General features: G+C 42.4%; 2 protein-coding genes across 4 annotated transcripts; one reads left to right on the forward strand and one right to left on the reverse strand.

Annotated features, from left to right (window-relative positions):
- The first annotated feature begins 974 nt into the window (after window positions 1–974).
- PMPCB (peptidase, mitochondrial processing subunit beta) lies at window positions 975–9,276 on the forward strand. Its single transcript, XM_054276343.1, has 13 exons — window positions 975–1,074; window positions 2,427–2,567; window positions 2,845–2,931; window positions 3,394–3,523; window positions 3,856–4,054; window positions 4,711–4,790; window positions 5,355–5,467; window positions 6,079–6,222; window positions 7,133–7,293; window positions 8,547–8,632; window positions 8,706–8,794; window positions 9,019–9,094; window positions 9,190–9,276. The coding sequence occupies exons 1-13, from the start codon at window positions 985–987 to the stop codon at window positions 9,252–9,254; spliced, it is 1,461 nt and encodes a 486-aa protein (XP_054132318.1). The 5' UTR covers window positions 975–984; the 3' UTR covers window positions 9,255–9,276.
- A 182-nt stretch (window positions 9,277–9,458) lies between these two features.
- Window positions 9,459–24,749, reverse strand: DNAJC2 (DnaJ heat shock protein family (Hsp40) member C2). Of its 3 annotated transcripts, XM_054276311.1 has the most exons (17): window positions 24,669–24,749; window positions 23,957–24,147; window positions 23,325–23,400; window positions 22,468–22,566; window positions 20,112–20,253; window positions 18,882–18,962; window positions 18,108–18,173; window positions 16,260–16,351; window positions 16,038–16,159; window positions 15,079–15,228; window positions 14,691–14,779; window positions 14,535–14,604; window positions 12,805–12,989; window positions 11,517–11,617; window positions 10,463–10,570; window positions 10,040–10,194; window positions 9,463–9,549 (listed from the first exon to the last, which is right to left on the reverse strand). In XM_054276311.1, exons 1-17 carry the CDS (start codon window positions 24,733–24,735, stop codon window positions 9,475–9,477), a joined length of 1,869 nt encoding a protein of 622 aa, XP_054132286.1. In that variant the 5' UTR covers window positions 24,736–24,749; the 3' UTR covers window positions 9,463–9,474. The 3 variants fall into 3 exon arrangements, with proteins under 3 accessions (XP_054132280.1, XP_054132291.1, XP_054132286.1); XM_054276305.1 differs by having other exon boundaries at window positions 9,459–10,194; XM_054276316.1 differs by having other exon boundaries at window positions 9,459–10,194; window positions 23,957–24,058; window positions 24,669–24,748.
- Between the last annotated feature and the right edge of the window lie 76 nt (window positions 24,750–24,825).

Below are 24,825 nucleotides of genomic sequence, written 5' to 3' on the forward strand. Positions count from 1 at the left end.
GCACTGTGTCATTTAACATACTGTGGGACAAGTAATAGAATTTCACCCTGGTTCTCCTTCATTTTTGAGATAATTCTTGATTAGCCAAATGAAAAGTTCCTAAAAAAATTAACTACGAAGTCAAAACCAAGCACTGCTTCTTGCATGTCTGTACCTATTTATCCACGGCCATACATTCCAAACGCGCTCAGGAACAATCTTCGGCACTGAAATTGCTTCCACTGTTACACTTCCAGAGCTTTTCCCAGCCCAAATGTGGCTCTTGTCAAGCAGCATTGTCACCAGCCCTTCCCGGCCGGGGGCAGCTGGGAGGGACCATTCCGGGAATTTGGAGTCCTGGGTCTGGAGCTGTCACCAGCGCCGGCACAGGCTGGGCTGGGCGCTGCATTTACTGCTTGCACGAAACCCTGCTATCCATGACAAGTGTCTCAGCTCCGTTACACACACTTCCCAAAAAAAGACTCCAGGTTATTCCAGCCGCGGGATTTCCCAGTCAGAGCGGGTGTGTCCCGCAGGAGCGCATTGCTCTCAGGCAGCCCTGTCGCAGGAGCCGCGGCACGCAGCTCCCGGGGCAGGTGAAGGCAGCGCTCTGTGCTTGCTGAACGTGGCCACAGTGGGATATCGGCTGGAAAATGCTTTCCGCACCTGCCTGCTCTGGGGCACTGAGGAGAACGGGACCATTAAAACCAAGCCCCAAGCCTGCCAGAGCTCCAGGAGCGCTTGGATAACGCTCCCAGAAGGACGGTGGGATCGCTGGGCTGGTCCTGTGCAGGGCGAGCAGTTGGATTCGATGATCCCTGTGGGGCCCTGTGGGTCCCCGCGGGTCCCCTCCCACCCGGGACATTCCCGATCCCCACCTACCCCGGGACGCGGCACTGCGGTTTGCGCTGCCCCCCTGCGCCCCCCGGCGGCGGCGGCTGGAACTGCCCCGCGCCTGCGCGCCCCCAAAGGCCGCCGCTCCGCCCCGCCCACCACAATGTCAAGATGGCGGCGTCTGCAGCACGCTCAGCGGCCCGGCGGCTTCTCTTGCCCTGGTCCGCCCGCCTGGTGCGAGCGCCCGGCGCGGCGCAGCGGGTGAGGCGGTGGGGAAGGGAACGGAACGGAACGGAGCGGAGGGAGGGAGGCACGGGGAGCGTGGGCGCCGCGGCGGCTCCGAGCGCTGGTGCCCGGGCCGCCGCTGAGGGGACGCGGGGAGCTGGAGGCTGTGCGGCGCGGTGCATGCTGGGAGTTGTAGTCGCGGCGCGGTGCTCGGCGGGAGGTGTAGTGAGCGATCGGTGCTCAGGTTTGTGTGCGGCAGGTCCGGGGCTCCGCAGTGTGAGGGGGATGTCAAGGAACCGGAGATGCTCAGCAGGGATGAACTGGGCTGGAACATGCGCCATGTGAGGAGAGGCTGAGGGCCCGGACCTTGTTCAGGCTGGAGAAGCCATGGCTTCAGCTGGACCTGTGAGAAGTATCTGTGCCGGCACCTAGGAGAAGGTTGTTTATAAAACCAGGCCTGTCATAGTGGTGGGATGAGAGACAATGGGTGTAAGTTGAAACAAGAGAGGAGAACCTGGATATGTGGCAGTCAGGCAGTGGAGCAGGCTGTCACAGAGCTGTGCAGTTTCTCACCATTGGAGATTGTCAGTGCTCAGGTGCAAAAAGTCCTGACAAAGTGCTCTGACCAAGTTGGTCCTGCTTGGAGCAGAAAGTTGGGCTACAGACCTCCAGAGGTCTCTTCAAACTGGAATTGTGCTGTGATTCCAAAATAAGTGAGTTCTAGATCTAACGTATTCTAGGAGGAGAGGGGTTGAGAGCTGGATTTTGTACTTTCATGTTTAGGGCAGTTATATGGGGAGAAAAATCTTGGTTTATTTGAAACATTTGAAATCGCAGTTTTCAAGATAGCTGTTTGCTTGAATTTGGGATACATATTTACATTTCTTGTTATTGAAAAATTGCAGTAAGCTTCCCTTCTTTTCTACCCTGCTCTCATTTAATGTGCTTTAACTGCCCCCTGATTGTGCTGTTCTGATCCATGGCTGATGGATTTGCAGTCCTGGCACAGGCCCTTGGGCTGCATCTCAGTTCACTTTAGAAATCAGGTTCCCAGGAGAATTCCTGGTGGTAAAGGTCCTGCAGGCTCTTGCTGGCAGCAGTGGAGAACAAGGGTGTCTGGCTGATGGGAGTATCAGCTCCTGTGTCAGACTGGAGCAGCAGCTGCATCTCCTCACTTGTGGTTATCTTCAGGATTTGTTTCTCATTCAGGTTCCTGCTTTCCTTGTGTGAAGCAGGGGTGAATAGCAGTCCTTAATGCTCTCCCTTAGAAATGCATGCTTCAAGAAGGATCCATGGACTTGATGCTTGAGTTCAACAATACATTTTTCAGAAGAGCATCCTTGGATATAACTAAACAATCGGAGGTGACTGATGATTTTCCTTTCCAGGGTGTGCATGTTGGAACAGGGAGGTGCACAGTTTCCAAAGCAGCAACAGAAGTAATCTTAAATGTCCCTGAAACTAGGGTGAGTCCTTTGGAAAATGGCTTGCAAGTAGCTTCTGAGGACTCTGGACTTTCAACGTGCACAGTAAGTAACTTACAAAAGGAAGGGGTTTTGTATCTGTTCCTGTGTGTTCATTTCCTTGTGGAACTAAATTTCATTTGCATTTCAATATTAATTAACAACTGTTCCTAGAACTTAAGCCAAGGCATAGAAATCTTAAAGTTTTTGTCGATTTGTAATTAAATTTTTTGTGGAGATCAAAATTTTCTTTTTCTTGGAAACCTGCTCTGTTTAAGGAAAAAGCCATAGCAAAGCTTTTAGCTGGGAAAATGACTTTTTTTTTTTTTTTTTCTTCACTGAGGTTGGACTTTGGATTGATGCTGGAAGCAGATATGAAAATGAGAAGAACAATGGAACTGCTCACTTTCTTGAGCATATGGCTTTCAAGGTGAGTGTGAAGATTGATGTAGACATTTGCAATGAATTTTTATGCTATTTATCTCTAAAGATCAACAATAAAAACTTTGTCAGAATTGTATAAATAACTTTTCCAAAATGAAATGAGAAAAATAACATGGACAACCAGGATTTTGGTTTCCATTAGAAAATGAAGCTGAAATTCTAGTTCTGTGTGTTACACAACTATGGATTACACAGATCTATTTTTTAACTCACTTTTACCTTCTTATAGTAGTCTTAGAAGACACAGTCACCCTTTAGCCAGTTTATTTTCATTTGGGAGCACAGTAGGATTTATATCTGACTTTCAAGCTTGGAGAGATTAGTATGCCTGGTTTATTTCCAGAACACATCTTCTTTCTCTTGATCATAACTTTTCCAGGCAAGAAGTAGTAATGATGAGTAGATGAATTGAAAGATCTAATGTGATTTTGTTATTGTTCTATTTCAGGGAACAAAGAAGAGATCTCAGTTAGACCTTGAGCTAGAGATTGAGAACATGGGGGCTCATCTGAACGCCTACACATCCAGGGAACAAACTGTGTACTATGCAAAGGCTTTTTCAAAAGACTTACCAAGAGGTAATTGCTGTCCTTCATCAGAAAAGCTGCAGAGAACAACATGCTTATCCAGCCTCCAGTGAGATGACACAGAATGGTGCTTTTGCAGTGTCACAGTCCCTTCCTTGCCTGGTGAAAAGTCTGTTCTTGAACCTCACAAGAACGTGAGAATATGGGTTTAGAGAGGAGCCAGCAGGGAAGCTTATTTGAAATATTTTTCTCTTCAGAGTCCCTAGATAAGATCTGTCCCCTTGCTAGTTTTATGGCTCTTTGAGGTGGATTTCACTTTTGGAACCAGATTTTTCTAGTAGCCTGAAAATACTTTTTTCATTTCCATCTTTGTTTGCAATCAGCTGTGGAAATTCTTGCTGACATAATTCAGAACAGCACCCTGGGAGAGGCGGAGATTGAGCGGGAGCGAGGAGTGATCCTGCGGGAGATGCAGGAGGTTGAAACCAACCTGCAGGAAGTTGTCTTTGATTACCTGCATGCCACAGCCTACCAGAACACAGCCCTGGGACGCACCATTTTGGGACCCACTGAAAATATCAAGTATGTCCAAAAGTACCTCTGTCTTTAATTGTGTGATAACTTTTATAAATAGAGATTTACCTAAAAATGTAGAAAAACAGTGTCAGGTTTCATTTTTACACTGGAGGGCAGCTGAAATTGCACTGAATATAGTTGTAATAGAACCCCCCTGTATTGCCTTTGTTTCCTTGTAGGCAGGCATCAAAGGGTATGTGAACTTCAGATGTTCTCTGCATGGCTTGGGGTTTTTTTGCCATATTTTTCTGTGGTTTCTTATAAGTGCACCTGGCACAAAATTGGAATTACTTCTTTTTCCTATAGGTCACATGTCAGGCATTATTGTAAGCACACAGTGTTTGCACTGCTCTTTCAGCATTTGTTTAGACCAGTGCAGATCAGAGGGCTGCTAAATGTGCTGCTTTCAAAGGAAAGGAGATCAATAGTGCATCCTGTCTCCACCTGCCTGAGTTGGAATTCTCACTCCTCCTCAGGAAGCTAGAAGAGCTTTTTATACAGTTCCTATTTGCTTTTTAGAAAGTCAGCCTTATTTTAGCTTTCTGCTTCTGCTCTGAACAGTGGCAGCACTTTTAATTGTTTGGACAATTGTTTTGTTCTATACATTTATCTCTTTTTACTCTAAACTTTACTGACACAGTAATGCTGTCTCCCATTTCTAGATCCATAAATCGTAATGACTTGGTGGAGTACATAACAACACATTACAAAGGACCCAGAATGGTCTTGGCTGCTGCTGGAGGTCAGTATGGGATACTCACCCTTGATCACATGAAACTGTGCTTGAAACCATGGCCTGAGTCTGTGGGAACCACATGGTGAATCACCCATTGTTCAGAAGGTCCTGTTTGTTGTTGGCCCTCTGTAGCCCTGTGTGTTTTGTGCATTCAAACCCTTTGAGCTTTTGTTCCCTTTTCCTGTCAGTAATATTCCAGAGGCCTTAAATCAGGAACAAGAAGTGAATTGGAGACCAAAGTCATTCTTCTATGTGGGCAGGAAAAAAGGGTCCTAGGAGGTGTGAAGAGGGGAATAGCAAGGAATGCAGAGAGAAAGATGTAACACTGAGGCTTGAAAGAGCAAAGAGCTTGATTTGATGTAGTTTTAATAGAAGGCTGTTAGAGAACCAGGAAGGAGGAATCATGATGATCTTGCTCTCTGTAGAGGGAATATGTGAAGAATCCAAAGGTGGGGTATTAAAGCAGGGGCACAAAAAATTAGTACTTGGTTGGGTCTTTAAACTGTGCAGCAATTTAAATTAACTGTTCACAGAGTAACATCACAAAGCATGTGAAATACCTTTGTCCAGGGGTCTCTCATGATGAACTACTTGACCTGGCAAAGTGCCATTTTGGGAACTTGCCATCTGCTCCAGAAGGAGGACTGCCACCCCTGCCCCCTTGTAGCTTCACAGGCAGTGAGGTAAGCTGCTGGGTGGCTTTTTGGGCTGGCCTTACATCCCCTGACATGTGCTCTCTGGTGAGGAGAGAGGGCTGCTCTGCCACAGACTCAGCACATGGAAAGGTTTCTTGCCCCCAGTGGTGGCAATGGAATAGCTGCTTTCCAAAGCAATACTTCCCATTCTTTCTTGGACAAGCCTCATTGCCACCAGTTTTTATTCTTCATCACTTCCTAGAGGAATACCTTCCTTATCCCTGCTCCTGCTTGCCTTTTATCCTCTTACTGGAGCATTTCCACTTATTGAGAATCACTCATTTAAAGGATGTGGCAGAGAATGGAGGCATCCATGTTCTATTCCCATCTCTTCTCAGATTTTACAAAGTCATCAGATTTCCTTGCTGCTGGTAGTTGTAAAATGATATGTAATGCTTCCCTGTGTACGTTTGCAAAGTGATCTGAAATTGCCCCAGGGGACGCCAGCTAAGGCTGATGTTAAATTAATCTCCATATACTTGAATTTTAGTGCATGTTTTGTAATCCAGCTGTAGTGGCAAAGTGTGATTGCTGTTGTTTACCTTGCCCTGTGCCTGAGCGTGTGCAGGTTGCTCTGGAGCTGCTGTGCTGTGTTGCAGATCCGGATAAGGGATGACAAGATGCCCCTGGCACACCTGGCCATCGCCGTGGAAGCAGCCGGCTGGTCTGACCCTGACACCATCCCCCTCATGGTGGCCAACACCCTGATAGGGAACTGGGATCGCTCCTTTGGAGGAGGGGTGGTGAGTGAGCCTGCAGGCACCTTCCTGCTCTCACTGAGGTTGGTGGGAATCCCTGACTTGGGTACTGCCAGGACAGAAAAGGGCATCCAGCTGTGAGCCTCAGAGGGTTTGTTACCCAGGATGTAGGAGAATCTTAGGAAGTGGTTCTAAACCACTTCCTCCTCCACCTCCAGTCTGAGGAAACTTCAGGTTTGCCAGCCCTCATGGAATGTAGGATGTTTTATACCTGTATGTCATCTGAACCTCTATATTATAAATGCAGGACCACCAACAAAGGGAAGGAATGATTCATCTGATTCCATGTTGTCAGAAGGCCAATTTATTACTCTATTATACTATTTTATATTAAAGAATACTATACTATACTAAAGAATACAGAAAGGATACTTACTGAATGCTAAAAAGATAATAATGAAAACTTGTGACTCTTTCCAGAGTCCTGACACAGCTTGTCCCCAATTGGCCAATGAGTCAAAAGAACTCACCAGAATCCAATGGAACAATCTCCAAACACATTCCAGTTGAGCACAACACAGGAGAAGCAATGAGATAAGAATTGTTTTCCTTTTCTCTGAGGCCTCTCACTGCCTTCCAGCTTCCCAGGAGAAAAACCCTGGGTGAAGGAATCATGTTCAGAGAATGTGAATGCCACACTTCTGGATATCAGTAATTAACTGCCTCTTTCTTGAACCTAAGTGTCTTTGTGATTTTGGCTCAAATCTGGGGTGTTATTTTGAAATGTGATATTACATGCAAGGAAAGAAAGGGTTGAAATGAAGAGCTGATAATTAACCTTGTAGCTACTGCTGCATGTTCAGTCATCATTGAAATGAAAATGGGAAATGTGGAGGTGACTAGTAAGCTTTCAAAAAACTTCATGAAGTAATATCTTTTTCTTTTGCCTCGGCAGAATTTGTCCAGTAAACTTGCTCAGATTGCCTGCCAAGGTAACCTGTGTCACAGCTTCCAGTCCTTCAACACCTGCTACACTGACACAGGGCTGTGGGGACTCTATATGGTCTGTGAGCCATCCACTATTCAGGACATGGTGCACTTTGTTCAGAAAGAATGGTAAGCTACCAACTGTTTCTCTGGAAAGATTGTTTTTTAGTGGAGGAATACAATTTAAAAATAAAGAGAATATTTTTCTCTGGTTGGGCTTGCTTGGGAACAACAAATGCATCAAATTCTGAACTTTGGCACCCAAAGCCAAGTCCCAGCACCCAGTTTTTGGCACCATTATTTGGAGTGAATAGCTTAAGATGTAGGTTTTGTTTCTTGCACGAGAAAACACAGCAGGGACTTTTTTTTGACTGGGAAATGACAGAAGTCATGAAACTGTCAGGCCTTTTATTATGCTACTCAGTCACTGTGCAGCTTGTGAGCTGCAAGTGCCACCACTGAAAGAGCAAATATTTGTGGATGAGAATAATGAATGTACCAAACAGTTTTAGTCTGCAGTTGCTGCAGTTGATGTATCATGTGCTGCTGCTAGCTCTAGTGAATGCATAGGGAAAGTTGAGCTGTTACATATGGAAATTTGAAACCTATGATTCTAGACAATATTCATTCATCTGAGGCTTAAATCTGTTTTGAAGGATGATGTTTTGAAGACCATGATGACTGTAAAGCTTGAACTGCAGATGCTATTAAAAACACATGCATGTTACTTAAAAGCACTTGATTTAAAGTGGGTGAAGTTGAAACAAGTCTTGAAAATGAGGAGTTTCCTTAATCACATAAATCACTTCTTATATACCATTATTCTATGAAATCCCTGTTCAGTGGTGGAGAAAAAGGTTATCACTGTGACTCTGCTGCAGCTTAGCACTAGGGAAGATACAGACAATTCCTGGGACAAGAATTTAGTGTTAAGCTATTTAATGCATCCTCCTCTCCTCACAAAATGTTCCATAGGCAGTGTGGCAAGTCATTGTCTCACCAAGAGGAGCCAGGAAGCTGGATTGCCTTCTAGCTAATTACCCTAAGCCTGTTACCCAGTTGCTTGGCTCTACTTTCCTAGCAACCTCCATTCTCAAGACAACAAGTACAGAGTGCACTTGCCTCCAAGTATGTAATAAAATGAAATACACCTCTTCTAAGAGAAAGAGCTTGCTCTTGGGTATCTTGATATGCATCCAAAACCCCTACTTTGAGGCTGCTGTTTTGTATCCATGGCTAGTTTTCCAAGCTGTCTTACCAGCTTTGTCTACAGAAGAGTGGTGCGTGGTAGGTGCAGCAATGCCTCTGCTCCTTATCACAGGCAATCTTGTGTGCTACAGCCTGCCATTATTTAATGCCTTTGGACTGAAACTGTTTTTCAGGATAAGACTTTGCACAAGCGTTACAGAAAATGAAGTAGCTCGAGCAAAAAATCTTCTAAAGACAAATATGCTGCTACAACTTGATGGTGAGACTTATGAGAACTTTCTATTCTCTGTGGAGCCATAGGCTGATAACTGAAGGATTTTTTCCTGTTGCAGGGTCCACACCAATCTGTGAAGACATCGGAAGACAAATGCTGTGTTACAAGCGCCGAATCCCAATTCCAGAACTTGAGGCAAGAATTGAAGTAAGTGGCACTCATGTTGCAACTTTTAAAAGGCCATCAAGAAAATAACTTGCTACAGAAAGTAACAATATAGAAATTGTATTTCTTTTTCAGCTGAGAAAACATTTCCAACTGAGAAAACTTCCAAGGGTTTTGCTTCCTGCTCCCTTGGATTATACAAAATTAAGATCAGAAACGGTTTTAAGATGGGATTGTAACAGAGATGCCTCTTTTACCCCTTTTAGGCTATAGATGCCCAGACTATTAGAGAAATCTGCACAAAGTACATCTATGATAAGCATCCTGCAGTTGCTGCCGTGGGTATGTGATACAAGTTTCCCTATCCTCCCATTACCCCTCCAGACCACTTGCTGTGAGCTGAACATGTGTCATGGCCAACTTTCTTTAACTTCCAGGTCCAATTGAACAACTTCCAGAGTATAGCAAAATCTGCAGTGGCATGTATTGGCGTCGTGAGTAGTGAATGACAAGAACTTCAGCATATTTTAGCTTTAAAAAACCAGGAAAACAACAAAAAACACCCAATGAATCAACTACAACCTTTTAAAACTTTGGAGTTGCTTTTGAGAAGATTAAAACTCAAGAACCAGCCCCTCCTGTGTTTCTGTATAATGAAGAAAGGAATGGAAACATGTACAGTATTTGCATTTTTATTATAAAACAAGGATTGTCAGTAAGAGTCATTTCTTGACTTTAGTAGCATTCATCACTTGTTCTTGAGCAGCTTTCTTTGCCTTGACCATTTCCACGAGTTCCTGAAGAGAAGGTGGGGAAAAAAAGAAATTTAACTGAACACAGAACTTGTGACCAATGCTGTAGGTTTGAACACTACATCTATTCACTGTGAAACACTCTACTTCTCATCATACTGAGAAATCTACATAGTTTAATGTTGTCGAGCAATTTCCCTTAGAAACAAATCAATTAATGGAAGGTCAATGCTCCTGTACTAGGAACTTCACCTACAGGAGGCTAGGGATAGGACTTCATCTGTGAGAGCTTGCTGTCAAACTATAAAACAAATTTCCTGACACAGACTTTCCTAGCCAGCTTCCAGAGGCACTATTTTCACTGAGGAACTGCTCTTTTGGGGTTAAGTTACCAAAAATAAAAAGTTTCTTCTAAGGTTCCATCATTTTGCCTGTGTCAGATACTGTCTCTGGGGCAGTATCTCATGGAATAAAAGCAAAGGATTCTCTCCAGGCCTGGCCTGGTGCAGTCCCAGGAGGAGCTGAGGGACCTCACCTTATATCGTTTCATGCAGTCTTTTTTTGACCGGCCTGGAACAGCTGCTGCTATTTTCTCCCATCTTTCAGGAGTATTTACTGGATAAGTCTTCAATGCTTGTTCTAAAAGTTTTTGTTCTTCTGTAGTCCAAGGGGATGAATCTAGAGGTGATCCTGTTTTTAAATGCAGAAATGACAGCAAGAATAGATATTTTTAAAAGAGTCTAGAAAATATTGTAAAACATGTTATAGTTTATTTTAAATCCCTGAAGTTTTGGGGTGTATTGTGTGTACCAGAAACCCTCAAATCTGGCACCAGAGCCTGGACCACTTACTTGCTATCAAAGTTTGTAGGCAAATCTTGAGAAAGTTCTGGGTTACTTTCACCCCAAGAGACCCAGGGGAGAGAAGTGCACAAGAAGGGCTCCCTTTTCACCTTTACCTTCAAATCGTTCTGAGGGGGCAGCACTGTCCATCTGAGGCACCACACCGTGTTCTTTTTTAAATTTGTCAAATGCTTTCTTGTTTATGTCATCTTTTTGATGAGGGTCTGTGAGCAACAGACATTAAAGAGAATAATTATTGCAAGAATATTAAAGCCAGATGTAATAATAATAACAACATTCTGTAGCAGATTAATTCCAATAATCACAAAATCGTAAACCCCAATTTCTACTTACTTTAAAATGACTATAATGATGTTGGTAGATTAAAAAAAATCATTCAGGGTCCAATAAATTTTTCTCAGAGTGTCAGATTTTCCAACCCTTATCCTGCTTTATAGTGCTCAGAGGAATAATTGTTCCATATAATCTTAAACCTGAATCTGCAACTTCCCCAAAATTAAGAGGGATTATTCTCTCAAGGGCTGTGGCACAAAACTCATGCATTGCCCAGGGTATGACCATGTCAGAGAGGCAGGAAAATCCAGGTGGCTCCTTGTGCCCCTCTGTGGTTTATAATGCAGAAACCTCTTGAAAAATTAGTAGTGAAATGTGTAATTTCCTTGTGACCTTATTCCAGAGCTCTCTATGCTCAATTTTTCATTTTTATATTCATTTTTGGAGAGGAGATGAGCCTCTTCAAAACATTCATTTAGGTGTCTTACTCTGGTGTTGAATTCCATTAATTTTTTTAAAGTATATCTAGAGCTTCATCGGTTCCATTTATTTTAGATGCCTTCCTTTGTAGGGAGCTTTCTGAGAGGCCCATTTATCTCTCTTTGAGCCCTATTATTTCATGTGCCCCAGACATCAGAGCATCAAGCTACATTAAGAGAGTTTCTGAGAGCTGCTTGTGAGGTGCTGACTTACAAAAGAGCCATTAGGATGAAAACACTGAATCACATAAATGCTCCTCTAAATCCTCCATCTGAACTACATTTCTTTTGGGGCTGTACAGAGGATTTTCTTAAGAAACACAGCTCCAGTCACAGAAAACTCAGCTGTACAGAAGCAGGCAGACCATGTGTTACAAAAATAAGGTAATATAGATACCAAGCTTTTGGAGACTCTTTGCTTTATTGATGACATCTTTTGCTGTTCGTTTTATTCCAGTAGTAGAGTGCAAGTTCATGTAATTGGCAATAACTTCCCACCTACAGCAAGAACAGAAATAATAAACCAGCACATTACATAATACCTTATCTTCATATAAGCTATGGTCAAGCTCCTGTACACATTTTTATAAACTCCTGAGTAAGTTCAGACATATTTAAAAACGTGCAAAATCCCAGAGTAGCTGTTCTGGAAAGCTTTCAGTCACTAACTGAAGGATTCAATCAGCTTGGGTGAACTCCTCAGTTCCCAATACAGAAAAAGGATGGGGTACAATGTAGGTAAGTGCAAACCTCTAATCAAAATTCTGATAAATTGCTGTTATCCTGAATTCCCTAAAGCACCTCTGGCATTAAATACTGCAGGCTGCACTGAAGGGCTAAGTAGTTACTAACTATGTCCACTGCCCCCAGAAGTATAACTAAACATCAGGTAAAAGGGCTTAAACAGGAGAGAGCTGGAACAGCCCTAGTCCCAGGATTATTCCTAGTGGATTCTTAGAAAATGGAAGGCAGTATGTACTGCTGCTCAGACAGGAGCCTTGCAGAAGCAGGCACTGGTATCATCTCCATGCAGTATGGCTTTTTTCAGTAAGCATCCAAATTTTGTAATGGATGTTTGAAATCTTTGTAATCCTAAATGGAAGAAGGCATTTCATTCCTGGGAAAAAAGCATTTAAAGTGTGCTCCTGTTCTTGCTTAGCAGTAAGCTGAGTGCCAGTGCTGATTTCTGTAAATCTCAGCCCTTCCTTTTTCCTCTGGCTGTCCCCTGAAGAAAGCTGGTGCACTTAACTCTTATTTTGGAATATTTTCCTCCTACCATGTAGAGATCAGCCTCACATTCATTGTGGAGCCCCTGGAAGTGGCTTACACACTTGTATTCCTACCCAGCTGCACCCCAGTCACTGGTGTGGTTTTGTTCTCCACTTTAAGGAGTGGAGCCTACCATGGAGTGAGCCCTGTGCAAACAGGCACCTCAGCACCATCCTGGTAATGGACTGAGGCCCAAATCTGGGGGGAAACAAGATACAGGGCCAGAGCTAACTCCAGTGACACACACAGCATGGTACCCAGGAAAACTCTAGCTGCTTTTGAGTCAAGGAAAAGGAAGATTTTTAGGAGTCCTTATACTGACAAAGTACTTGTGATGATCTGAAAATATTTTATTATGCTTGTGATTAAATTTAAAATTGTTAGCAAGGGCTTTTAGCACCAAACCCGAGAAGTACCTTGAGTTAGTCCCTGCTGGAAAGAGGTTCACAGCTTTAATTAACAACTGTAAGTCATCCTCTGGCCAGTTTTTGCTTCCCCCTCCACCGCCAGTGGTTGCCTTTTCTGAGCTCTTTGTTGCTTGGCGCATACGAGCTTCTGCCTCTTCTTTCTCTCGCCTTATTTGTTCATTTATTTCTTCTATCTAAAGATTGTAAATAAGCATTATTTACTGAATTATTGTTACATTTTACAGTGACACAACCCCCTCTCTGGACTTCCTTTGAACCTTGGATTTTGCTTTGTTTTTGTTCTGTATGTTATATGTAAGGAAACAGAGAAGCTTATCTGTTCCAGTATTATTTCCCTTCATTCCATGTGTATATTTTTAGGATTTAAAGATTAGGAGTTAATAGCAGAAATCCATCACAGGTTCACTAGGAAATTAAATTAATACCCCCAGAATCAAAGCAAAAGTTTTCAACCTTGCATGAATGTCTAGGCTAACACTTGACTTAGAGGGACAGATCCACAAAAGTATTAAGACCAGTGAGGGCAATTAAACCTCCATGTTGAATACGCTGACTCTCAAACCTTCCAGCCTAACTGATATCTAAGCCTGATTATATCTGTACAGCCATAGCAACAGAGAACTTTTACATTAGAATGAGCTCCAGATTTTAGTTACTAAGTGTGTACTCAGGGTTAGATGGCCATTTAGCAAGCTAAAAACTACTTAAGTTTACCCACTGCATATTTTTGTGATCTGCAATCACATCTCAAGACTGTGGTGTGACACATCCTTAATCATCTGCTTGTGAGTGGGCCCAGCCCAATCCTGGCACTATTGGAAGAGCTGTGCACTTATGGCTGTTGGCAGGATGCCCAATGGCAAGAACAAGAAACCATTTCATAAAACCTTCCTGGCAAAAGGAAAGTTAACTGATAGATAATTTTTAGTGGAATGGTTTTAACAGATAGAAAGAGGACTCTCCTGCATTTAGAACACCTTCCTTGAGAATGGAATATTGAATTCAGTCTCCTGTAGAATAAGAGGCATTTCAGTTTTAAATTGTCTGATGAGCAAATCTGACCCTAGGATGGGGGCAGATCATATTTCCCACCAAGGAAGAACATTCACATCTGTGTATTCACCGTGGATGAGAGAAAGCACCTTCCTCTTTCTGCAGTATGTAGGTTTAGCTTTTAATTCAAATGGCTTTTCCCTGATGGCAAATATAGGCAGATCCTTGCTGAGTTTTGGTAAATTTTGATTCCTTGTGTCTTGCATTTCCTATTCCTTGATATCCAACCTACCAGCCCTTCTAGTGCCTACAGCCTGCAGCACATTTTAGTCCTTTTGTGGATCTATCCCCAAGTCACAGATACTAGACATGGATTTTTCTTGCCTAAGAAGAAGAAACTGCCCTCCTTCGTCAAGGAGGGCAAAACATTGTTGGGCAAAATAAAATTCCTCTTCTGTTTCTGTATACCATACAAGAGGTAGGTTTTATGTTCTTTACAGGTAAAAATGTGTATTTTTTTCTTGGCTGGCCCTGTTACTTTGACCAGCCATGAAGTGCACAATGTAAAATGAAGCAGAGATCCCTCTGCCTGTGGACTCTGAAAATCAAGTCTTTGTGTTTTACCAAGCACGATTCCACAGCAGCTCTGCTGCATCTTACTTCAGTGCAGACAGGTTGATTTCACAAGTTATTCTGTTATTTGATTTGACACTCAGCATAATTACCTGTTTTACTACAGCCGCCTTTCCTCCTTCCCTTGTTGTGGATGTAAGTGCTTCATTCAAGCATTGCAGACTAAAAATAAATTATTCAGTTACAATGGAGAGCTAGTAGAAAGATGGGTATCAAAAGGAGCAGAAAGCAGCAGCAGGAAGACTTACCTTGCTAGCTCAAGACGATCACAAAGCTTTTCCACCTCCTCCATCATTTTAACACAATCTGCCTCATTATCAGAAAAGTAATTCCAGTTCTGGAAGCAGAAATACATGTTCTACAAAGTTCTTGAACTTTACTGTCCTATTCCTTCAGACAAAGGCTTAACACACAGCATTCTTCAGCCACTGCTGTGTTAGGACCTATTGGGTCAGCTTTACTCATAACTCATATGCATGTAAGTATGTGTTTTAGTATTTTGTTTTTTTAGTAAACCCACTTTCCATACCCGTCTCCAGCGCTAAGAACAGGCAAACATGTGATACAGTCTGATCTAAGCAAAGACAGTAATTTGTCTGATGTAACCTGTACTTCATTGTAATAATAGTTAAATACCTTGCATGTTGTTCTGAGTTTTTGCCTTTCTTTCTTGATTGCTTTCTTCTGTATCTCTTTTTCCTTTTTTGCCACTAATGCTTGCTGCCTAACTTCTTCCTCCTCCTTTTCTTTTGCTAACCGTGCTGCTTCTAATTCTGCTTGTCTTTGCTGCAATCAAAAGAAAAAAAATGCAAGTAAAAAAATCATCCAAGTAACATTGTTACAGGGCCATTCAGTCATCCAATATCAAAATGTGTTTTTTCTGGTTTGGCTGGAGGTTTGTTTGTATGTTTGGGGGTTTAAAATGCATACTTTAATGTTTGGTTTTCCAAGAATGTTGAGGGAGATGATGACACATACCATGTGGCATTGAGTCAAGTACTCCCTGTGAGTACTCTCAGTTTATAAATCCTGACTTCCTCTACAACAAAGATACAAAACTGTGCATAATTTCCTACTCCTGCCTCAGGAGTATAAACTTCATAGTCCAGTAATTCTCCTGCACCATTACTGACATATTTTGCAGTGTTCTAATGTCTTTAGTTACTTTTTTGCACCTTACAGTTCCCTTTCATTCCTGTACTTTCAGAGCCATCTTCTCCAAACTGTTCATATTTATCAAGTATGTTCTGTTACCTCAGAACATTTCATACCAACCAACCATTCACAAACCACATGCCCAAGGCAAGCAGACATACCCATTTTATGCACTTAATGCTTGCCTTGAAACCAGAGGAAGTGTATGCAACAGAAGAACTCAGTTTTCAAAGGTGTTTTGTTTCAGATCTGCATTCCCTGTTTCCATCTCATTCTAAGAAGACTGCCAGCCTTACACTGCCTGCTGCACAGGCATCAAACACAACACATTTTTGAACCCCAGGGTAATTCTGTCAGTAGTCTTCTGACAAATCTAGAACCTGAAGCAGCAGGTGTGAATGAAGCAGAGTTTTTCAAGCCAAATAAAGTACTTCACTTACTTTTTCTTTTGCCTCCTGTTCTTTTCGTTTTGCTTCTACCTTGGCTTTCTTCTCTGCTTCCTTCTTTGCCTTTTCTTCCTCCTTAAATTTCTTTATTCTGGGATCACAGCTGTATGCATTGTCTGGCAGAAGAAAGGAAGCATCATGTATAGAAGAAAAGCAGGAGACTTCCACAGTTAGTTAATGAATCTCACTTTAAAGAACAGCAGTTCGTGTGCTCACCAACAAGAGTCCTAATTCTGTTCATTTCTTCTTTTTTTCTCAATGCTCTGGCAGCTCTGTTCTGCTTTTCAATCCACCTCCTTTCATCTCGACTAAAAGGGAAAGCATAGTTCAGTGCTAATGCTTTACAGTGCCACTGCTAGAAATTCATCAACAAGCTTCTTAAACAGTTCCCCCCACACAGATGTTCTTCTGGGAGTACTTCAAAAATAGACTTCAAAAAATTAAGTTCCAGGCTCTGAGCTCATGTACAAAATGCTAAGTGTTTACATAGTTATATAAACCTGACAAAGCAAGCTGCTTATCTGTCCTTGTAGGGAATGAGATCATGGACTTTATTTTCAAAATGCAATCCACTTGCTTACCTAACATTAAACTCAAGATAAACAACAGAAATGCTAGCATAAGGTTTAATTAAAGGACAGCAGTATAAACAATGCCACAGTTAGCTCGTTTTGCAGAATTTAGTCATGTCACATAAACCCATCTACACAGGAACAACACTCTATGAAGTAGCATGATACTCTGGGTAAAGTCATGCCAGATTCACTCCACTGAAATACAGCTCAGGTAATTGATGGGCTGACTAAATAATCTGAAATATTTACCAGTGCTGTCAAGAAAGAGGCAAATTTTAATGGGGGTCTATAGCCTCATCCACACAGCCACATAGAGAACAACAGAGGGGGCAGGGAAGTTGGAACTATGAGGTATTTAAAGCTCCTTCCAACCCAAACCACTCTACCTCAGAACCAAGAAAAAAATCCCCATAACTGAGGAGGAGACTAATATGAATAGATTGAAGCTTTAAAACATGAGCAACATCACCTTTGGCAAGAAGGGGTAGCAAGAATCATGACCATCTGAAGAGCAGCTGTAATGCAGTTCTCTCTCATAAGTACAGCACACTAGGTACCATTTGTCTAAATATCTTTGAGAAGGACACTAATGACAGGAATGAGCAGAAAAAAGAGCTATGCAAATAATTCAAGACTGTTCCAATGAGAAGCCTCGAGGTTCATCTGTGTGAAGTACCACAAGTACAAGTGACAGGAACTGATTACAGTGCCCTCACAGAACCTTCACAGGAGAGAGAACAGTGGGTCTGCTGAGGCCCAGGAAATCCAGGAGCAGGAAGAGGCACAAGAGAAGAAATGCCCAGCTACAGCCTAAATATGGCAGTTTCCAGCACAAAGAAAGCCACCACTGAATCTAAATACAAAACTGATTTCTAGCCAAACTGGGAAGAAGAGACGCATACGATGTAAATTATGGTCTCACAAGGATTACTAAGTGAGGTTGTGTCCTGTGAAATGTGTGTTAGACTAAAGCTCCAGCTTGAACACTCTCTGTTTATAACTGTAGGAAGGATAAAACCACAATGTATTTTCCAATGCAACGTGGTCTGAGTAATTCAGCAACTATCACTACATCAACTAATACATAATTTTTAGCATCAAGCCATCAGAACTCACCTCTCCAAACTCTAGAAAGTATCATTTTCTCAGTACAAGTTAAAGAGAGAAATGATACCAGCATGCTCATCCACTCTGTCCTGGCTCCACCTGTGCTTGGGACTGGCAGGAATTGAAAGCCTGGACTTAAATGAACACACATTTCAAAGCACCTCAGACAGACCTCTGTGAGGCAAGCAGGAACTACTTCAATTACATGAAGAAGCCCACAGTAAGTTCAGTTCAATCCATGACTGACCCCTAAGCTGGGAGAGTGGAATTCAGACTTGGCTCAGCTGCCTTTCTTCCTATGACTTAGAGTCTAAGAGAAAGTTGGAAAATCTTGCTGTATCAACCTCTCAGTCTCCTGTCAAAATTATTTTTACTTACATACCATTCTGCTTTTTCTTTTTCCTCTTCATCTAAATAGGAAAACTCTCTCCAGGAATCAAAATTATACCTAAAGGAAATTGAAGGAAAAAAAAGTGAATGAAAAAAGAGCAAACCTGTTAAACATCAGTTACTTTTTTACTGTTATGTGTTTATAGGCAATTGTACTGCTGTTTACAATTTATAACACATAATTTACAATTATACTGCACCTACAGTGACTCCACTGTGTTAAGTCAATATGCAGGATATGATTTACACCTCTCTGTACTGTGGGACAGCCTACTTCAGGATGGCATTGGTCTTGCCTACTCTAAATGTCTACAGCTGTCTATGTGTCTGTCACAGGCAGTGGAAATGCAGTGCAGTCAGTAGAGTTCAGACAGAAATAAATCTTTATCTGAGCACCCATATTTAGCAGATAAGGCATGCCAAAAACATGACTGACTTTTTTGGACTAAACACACCTCCCTTTGCTAGGGGAGCTTAAACTCCTACGATGTCTCCACTAAAAACACAGGTTAGATGAGATAAACCTGACTTCCAGTCTGTGGGTCAGCTCAGTTCTCAGCCACCATGGTCAGAAATTCCCACTGCAACTGTAAATTCACAAGTGCATGGATTAGCCAGGAGAAAGCTGGCTCAGTTTGTGGAAGGCACAAACAGCTGTGGGGCAATTTTGTGACATCAGGAGGCTGGGACAGCCCACACACCAAAGGGTCTGCAAGTCCTTTACACTGCATGTCTTGAATAGAAACAGAGGCACCAGCTGACTTACCAAAAGGAATAGAATGCATCTACCTCCTCAAATGAGGAGTTCATGTCCCCAAGTTTAGGTACATTTTTCTTATTTGACCACCTGAAAATACAAGGATATATTCAAGAAACAATATAAACAATCTTCATAACATGGCATTTGTTAAGCACAGAATCAAAACCCGAGATTCTCTCCCACCCACACAGAGAGGGCACCAGGAAAGAGGAAAAGAACAGGAGAGTTCCTCATAAGTATCCTCCAGATTGGGCATTTTTTGGGTGAGTTTCCCCAAAAAAGCAACCTTCTTCTGCCTGAGTGCCTCCTGCTTTGTGCCTCAAGAAGACCTGATGGAGCACAAGCTATCTTTGTAGATACTCCATTTTCCATACACATTCTTCTGGCAGAGAGCCTACAGAAAGTGGCCACAAAGTGCTCTGTGAATAACTCAGCTCTCTGGCAGGGTACAGGAAGTCTCCCACACATCCTACTGGAGCACAAGGGAATAATACAATAATGCATACTTTGCCTCCACTGCATTTTTTTCTAGGGAAATCTTCCACAGGCTCTAGAATTGGTTGTTCCATGACACAGCATTAACTCTCACTGCAGAAAAGGGAAAAACCTCATCTGACAACCACAGATCCAGGTCTGAAGTCTATGGAATAAGATTCAGTGAGAGTAGTTTAAACCATGATTGTTCAGAATGTTGTAAAGTGCCTCATGTAATTAAGCCCTTTTATACAGGGAAAAGTTGGCAGGTTTCTATTGTGACAACCTTAATACCAAGCTAATTGTCAACCATGAATCAAACGAAGAAAAGAAGTCACACAATGTAAGAGAGAACCACCAAATATTGACAGCTACAATTTTCTTCTCTTTTAACCAGCTCATGACTGTAACTACTGTCTTCTGTTGATGCCTCACTCTCAGAAGAAAATAATTTTAAAAAGGAAGTTTTAGTCAGCAGCACATATTTGGTATTGTAAGTAATTTTAAGACGAAACAATGAGTTGTGCAAAAAGGGCAGTAGGAAATGGGAAGCTGAGAAGTTTTTTAAAATGGCATGGGTCAAACTCAATGCCATCAGCTGCCAGTTCAGATTATTTTAAAATGAAATAAAAAATAATTGCAACTATTTTAGTTATATTACATTTCTAGAAATTAATACATCTCTTGTTACAAACACAATGTCAAAAGATTTTGCAAATGCTGATTCTCCAGCAACAGCAGAGGCAGTCAGACACAGCTTACCTGGCATTTCTTTCAAAAACTGGTGAGAAAACTTCGAAGAAGTTTTCTTTTGCTTCACTTTTGGAAGGTACAGAGTTATCAAAAGTTGGGTCTATGCTGTTAAATGCTCGTCGTTTCACAGGATCAGATAATATTTCATAAGCTGAAAGTTACCAGACATAAGGTTGTAAATGTTTAAAAAGATGTTCTCAGATCTGTGTTTGATCTATCTGTAGTGTTCTTGTACAGCTTGATATTTCATTATTTTAGTGACACCAAAAAGCATTACTGTCTGTTCCTGCTAAACTAAGTAGGAGGAAAACATTTATGAAAAAGGACACATTTAACCATTAAGATGTAACAAAAGAGACAATATTTAACTTTATAGCAGTAAATTTTGTTCAGACACTGGGAGTTTGGGCATGACATCTTCAGACTTTTATCCTACACGGGATCCCTGCAGATAAATTGACAAAATGGTTCACTAGGGCATAGAGCAAAGGCAATCCCTGAGTTCATGTGTTGTCAGAATGGGCAAGAACAGGAACTGTTCCTTAGAATTTTTGCAGGTGATGATGAAGTTGTACTGAGTCTTGGATAGAATACAGAACTCCACACAAACTCTCCAAAACATGCAAACAGTCCAAGTTTTCCTCTTCTTGGATCCCTACAGCTGGGGAGCATCACATTACTAATTTTATATTCTGTAAATCACAAAAACTACAGCTTCAGTACTCTTACCTCTACAAGTGTGGAGTTTTACAATGACCACTATTTTTCAGTGAGAATGAAAAGTCAAAAGAATCAAATTTGTACTGCAATCATTCATGGACTTGTGTGCCTGCACCCCTGCCAGAGGACACTGGCCCATGAAGGTTGGATGTGGGAGGTGATAACCTGGAGGAGACCTTGGTGCTCTGCAGGGCTGCAAGCTGATCTCACTGCAAGGAATGACAGTGGCCACCAGTGAGCTGCTGCCTGCCAGTCTGCCCTTTCCCTCTGGGAAAGGACTTCCCTCCACCAACACTCCAAATGACCCCAATTATCCTGCCTCAGTAACCCTCACACCATTTTCCTGGTGCAGGAAATTCTGTGCACATCCATTGGTTCCTCTTCCATTTAGGAGATGTCCCTTCCACTCACAGATCCCCAGCTCTACTCTCACACACTCAGCTCCCCCAGCTCTGTATCTCCCACACATTTCTTTGTCAGACCAGTTTCTGAGTCCAACTTATGTTCTCCCACCTTTCCAAGTTTCTCCTCCCTGTTTCATTACTGTTTGTTCCTACTCCAGGTCCCCCTTTCCTACTATTGCATTTTAGAATGCTGCCTGGAAGCATTATTCCTTTTCTTTGCTATTTTGTGCCTTGCTTTCTGTTTAGCCCCAAACTTGGATTGCAAGCAGTTAAGAGGGGAGGTTCTATGATATTTTGCTCCTTGCATGTAGAACACAGAGCATTTTCCTGAACTCATGTGCAGGTATCTCATCATAGATATCTGACATTTCCTGACAGGACTGCAACAGAAAAACTATTTCCTTAGCAACCTTTCTCCTTCTGATAACTCCAAAGGAGGCTGAAAATATTAGTTTGTCTAAAATATCTCTAACTAGTATTAGAGATATTTTAGACAAACATTCAGAGAAGGAAGTTTAGAAACACAAATTCCAAGATTTCCTCCTGCTTCAACCTTACTGAGTGAAATTTGTTTAAAATAAACGAAAAAGCCAAGCTTTCAAGCATTCCTGGAGATGCAAGTCATACACCTAGAGCAGCCCCTGTGGGTTTGGAATTGGCCAGCAGTGGTGTTCTGGGTCACAGAACCACTAAAGTTGGGCAAGACTTCTAAAACCAGAGTGCAGCCATTAATCCTGCACTGCTGAGTCCCCCACTCAGGCAAGAAGGAAATGTTATTAAATTGAGTTCACTTGCTTATCTGTGGGCACAAATGAGCAGCTGAAGAAACTGATGACCTGGATCAAATCAACACACGTCCTATTGTCAGAGCAAGCACATTAGAATTCAGATTTTCCAACTGCTGCTGGTGCTGTGGGGAATTGCTCCATGGCTCACTAGCTCATCCCAGGTATGGGGCCACCTCCAGAGGTTCATCTGTGTGTGCACTGCTGCAAGTGTCACATTTTGTCACCAGCTGCCACAGCAGCCAAACATCTGTCAGCTGCATTCCCTTCCTGCTTCTGCCCACTGGGAAGTTACACCTCATGTGATTTATTGATGCAGTTTTCTACAATGGAAAAAGAACTTCTCCAGCTGTTTACTCATTGGCAATTCCTTAAAATCCTAATGAAGCCAACAAATATGTTTCTGATGATCAAGTAGATTGAGAGAGTATCCAACAAAGGAGATCAATTGCTTACCTTTAGTTATGCAAGTAAAATAATCATTATCACCCTCTCCTATCTGCTCCCCTGCAGCTTTTCGCTTGTCTGGATGATGTTTCAGAACCATGGATTTATCTAACAAATAAATGCATTACAGTTAGAAATGCTTCAGCAGAAACAGTTTCAAACTACAAAGTCACACAGTAACTCCAACTGGCATTTCTCTCATTCAAAACTTAAATAAAAATACAAACCAAACAGTGAGATCTGGCAGAAAACAGAAGTTAATGAATTTTCTTTGATTTAATACTATAGTTAGAATTAACATTATTTCATCTTTGCTGGGACATAAAATAACCACAACTCAGAAACTATATTTTCTATTCCACCTCAATATCTGAAAAAGTCTGAGACTTACTCTACTATTATACCTAGCAATGTGCTTTAGTATCTGTAAGTGTACAGTTAGCTTCAAAATTGAAAGAAACAAAAATAATTAATGTAATTTTAGTTGTTATTTCTAATGAAAAACAAAATAGTTCAGATAAAACAAAAATTGCATTCTATCCCTTTACTGAAGTTTTGAACACGATCCGAAGTGAAATTTAGCAGGAAAGCTACAGCCTATGAATGCTGCTGCACTTCCCAGATACAGAGATGTGAAATTTTTTAATTCCCTACATTTAGGCTTTGTGAATTTTTTTACTCCCCTACATTTAGGCTTCTGGATTTCAGAACTATGATATAAATTTAAGATGCTGGTAAACAACACAAATCAAACTTTTAGGCCTGGGAAACAGTAAAAACCTTGTTCACAACATGCAGGTATTCTCACTGGAAACCAGCTGTGCACATCTGAAAAAAGGTTTTGCTTATGAGGGACAGGTACTCACGAGCTGCTTTGATTTGTTTCTGAGTAGCCCTGTATCGGATATTTCCCAGTCCAAGAACTGCATAATGGTCTTGATTCTGAGAGAAAAGAACCACAAACCCTAATAAACACTCATAAATACAACCTAAACCACCACAACACATGCAGAAAACAAGTTCTCTTTCCCATCTCTTAAAGGCAAGAGGGAGAATTCTTCCCTCTCCCAATAAATATTGGGAAAACACTATAGGAACAACTGTCATAAATCATTGAATAATTACTGAATAACTGAATATCAATAAATTAAGCCACTTCCATAGAAATTCAAGTAGCTTAATCTAAATTGGATTAAAGCACTAGAAAATTCAGTTATTGGAAAACTGAATTGCTGTTGTTAATATTAAGAGTATGTAACTCCAGAATAAAGGAGATGAGACACTTAATACTTTCAGGCAGTAAAATAAAAAGCTGCAGCTCAAAGCTAAGATCTTATTCTGAGGTGTTTGCCTTCACACACCAGATATTAAGATAAGGGACATGAACTGATTCACATGGGTGTAGGAGGGGAGGAGGAAGGAGATCTTTAGCACCTGGGCATGGCATATAACCCTGAGGGGCCAAATGAGGTGACAGTAACACATATTGACTGAATACCTTCCAGTCCTTTGGGTCGAGGGTTTTTAACATAGGATACTCCTCAAGCTGCAGTTCTTCATCCCCCGATTCCTCAGAAAGTTCCTTCTCATCTTCTAGCTCCTGGAAAGAGGCAGAAACATTTATGTTTCTCCTCTTAATAAATGCTTCAAACCATCTTCCCACAGGTTCCACTTGACAGAGTACTGACGCTATAAGCAAAAACATAAAAGCAACTTCACCTTCTGTGGTTTACTTTTGTTTTTTTTAAACTAAACCCCATCAAAACCCCCACAAGCACAGCATCACAGATCTCTAAGTGTTTTCTTTGGCTCCGCACACAGCAGAGTGCAGGAACCAGCACTCGTGCCCATCAGACGGGAGCTCCCAACGCTCCGCGCTCCCACACCTGCAAAGGTGATTTCGAGTTAAAGGGACACACGTGTCAATGGATGTTAAATTCGGTACCGGCGGCGGAGGAGGCACCCGGGCAGCGATACTGGATTGGGATGGATGTTCCCCGCGGTCCTGGTCCCAGGCCCCTCCCTCGGGGGCACCCAGACTTGTTGCTGGCACGGGGGCACCAACGATCCCGGCGGGGGCAGCGCACGGCACACGGAGACAATCAAACTCAAACCAACACCAAACTTCTCCAGCCCGGCCGATTTCCCGGCCCTGCGCCCGGCCGGGCGCTCCAGGGCGGCGTTTCCCGTCCCGAGCCCGCGGTACGTACCGGCGGAGAGCGGCCTGCTGACGGCCGAGCGCTGTCCGTCCGCCGCGGGGCCGCGCAGCAGCGCCATGGCCGCGGCCTGCGCCTGCCGCGGCACCGGCGCGTGGGGCGCCCGCAGCGCTTCCGGGGCGGCGGCGGCGTGCGGCGCCATAAGCGGCCC

This window comes from Melozone crissalis, unplaced genomic scaffold (genome assembly GCF_028551555.1).
Source record: "Melozone crissalis strain CALT ecotype California unplaced genomic scaffold, PUWL_Pcris_2 ptg000004l_1, whole genome shotgun sequence".
NCBI lineage: Eukaryota > Metazoa > Chordata > Aves > Passeriformes > Passerellidae > Melozone > Melozone crissalis.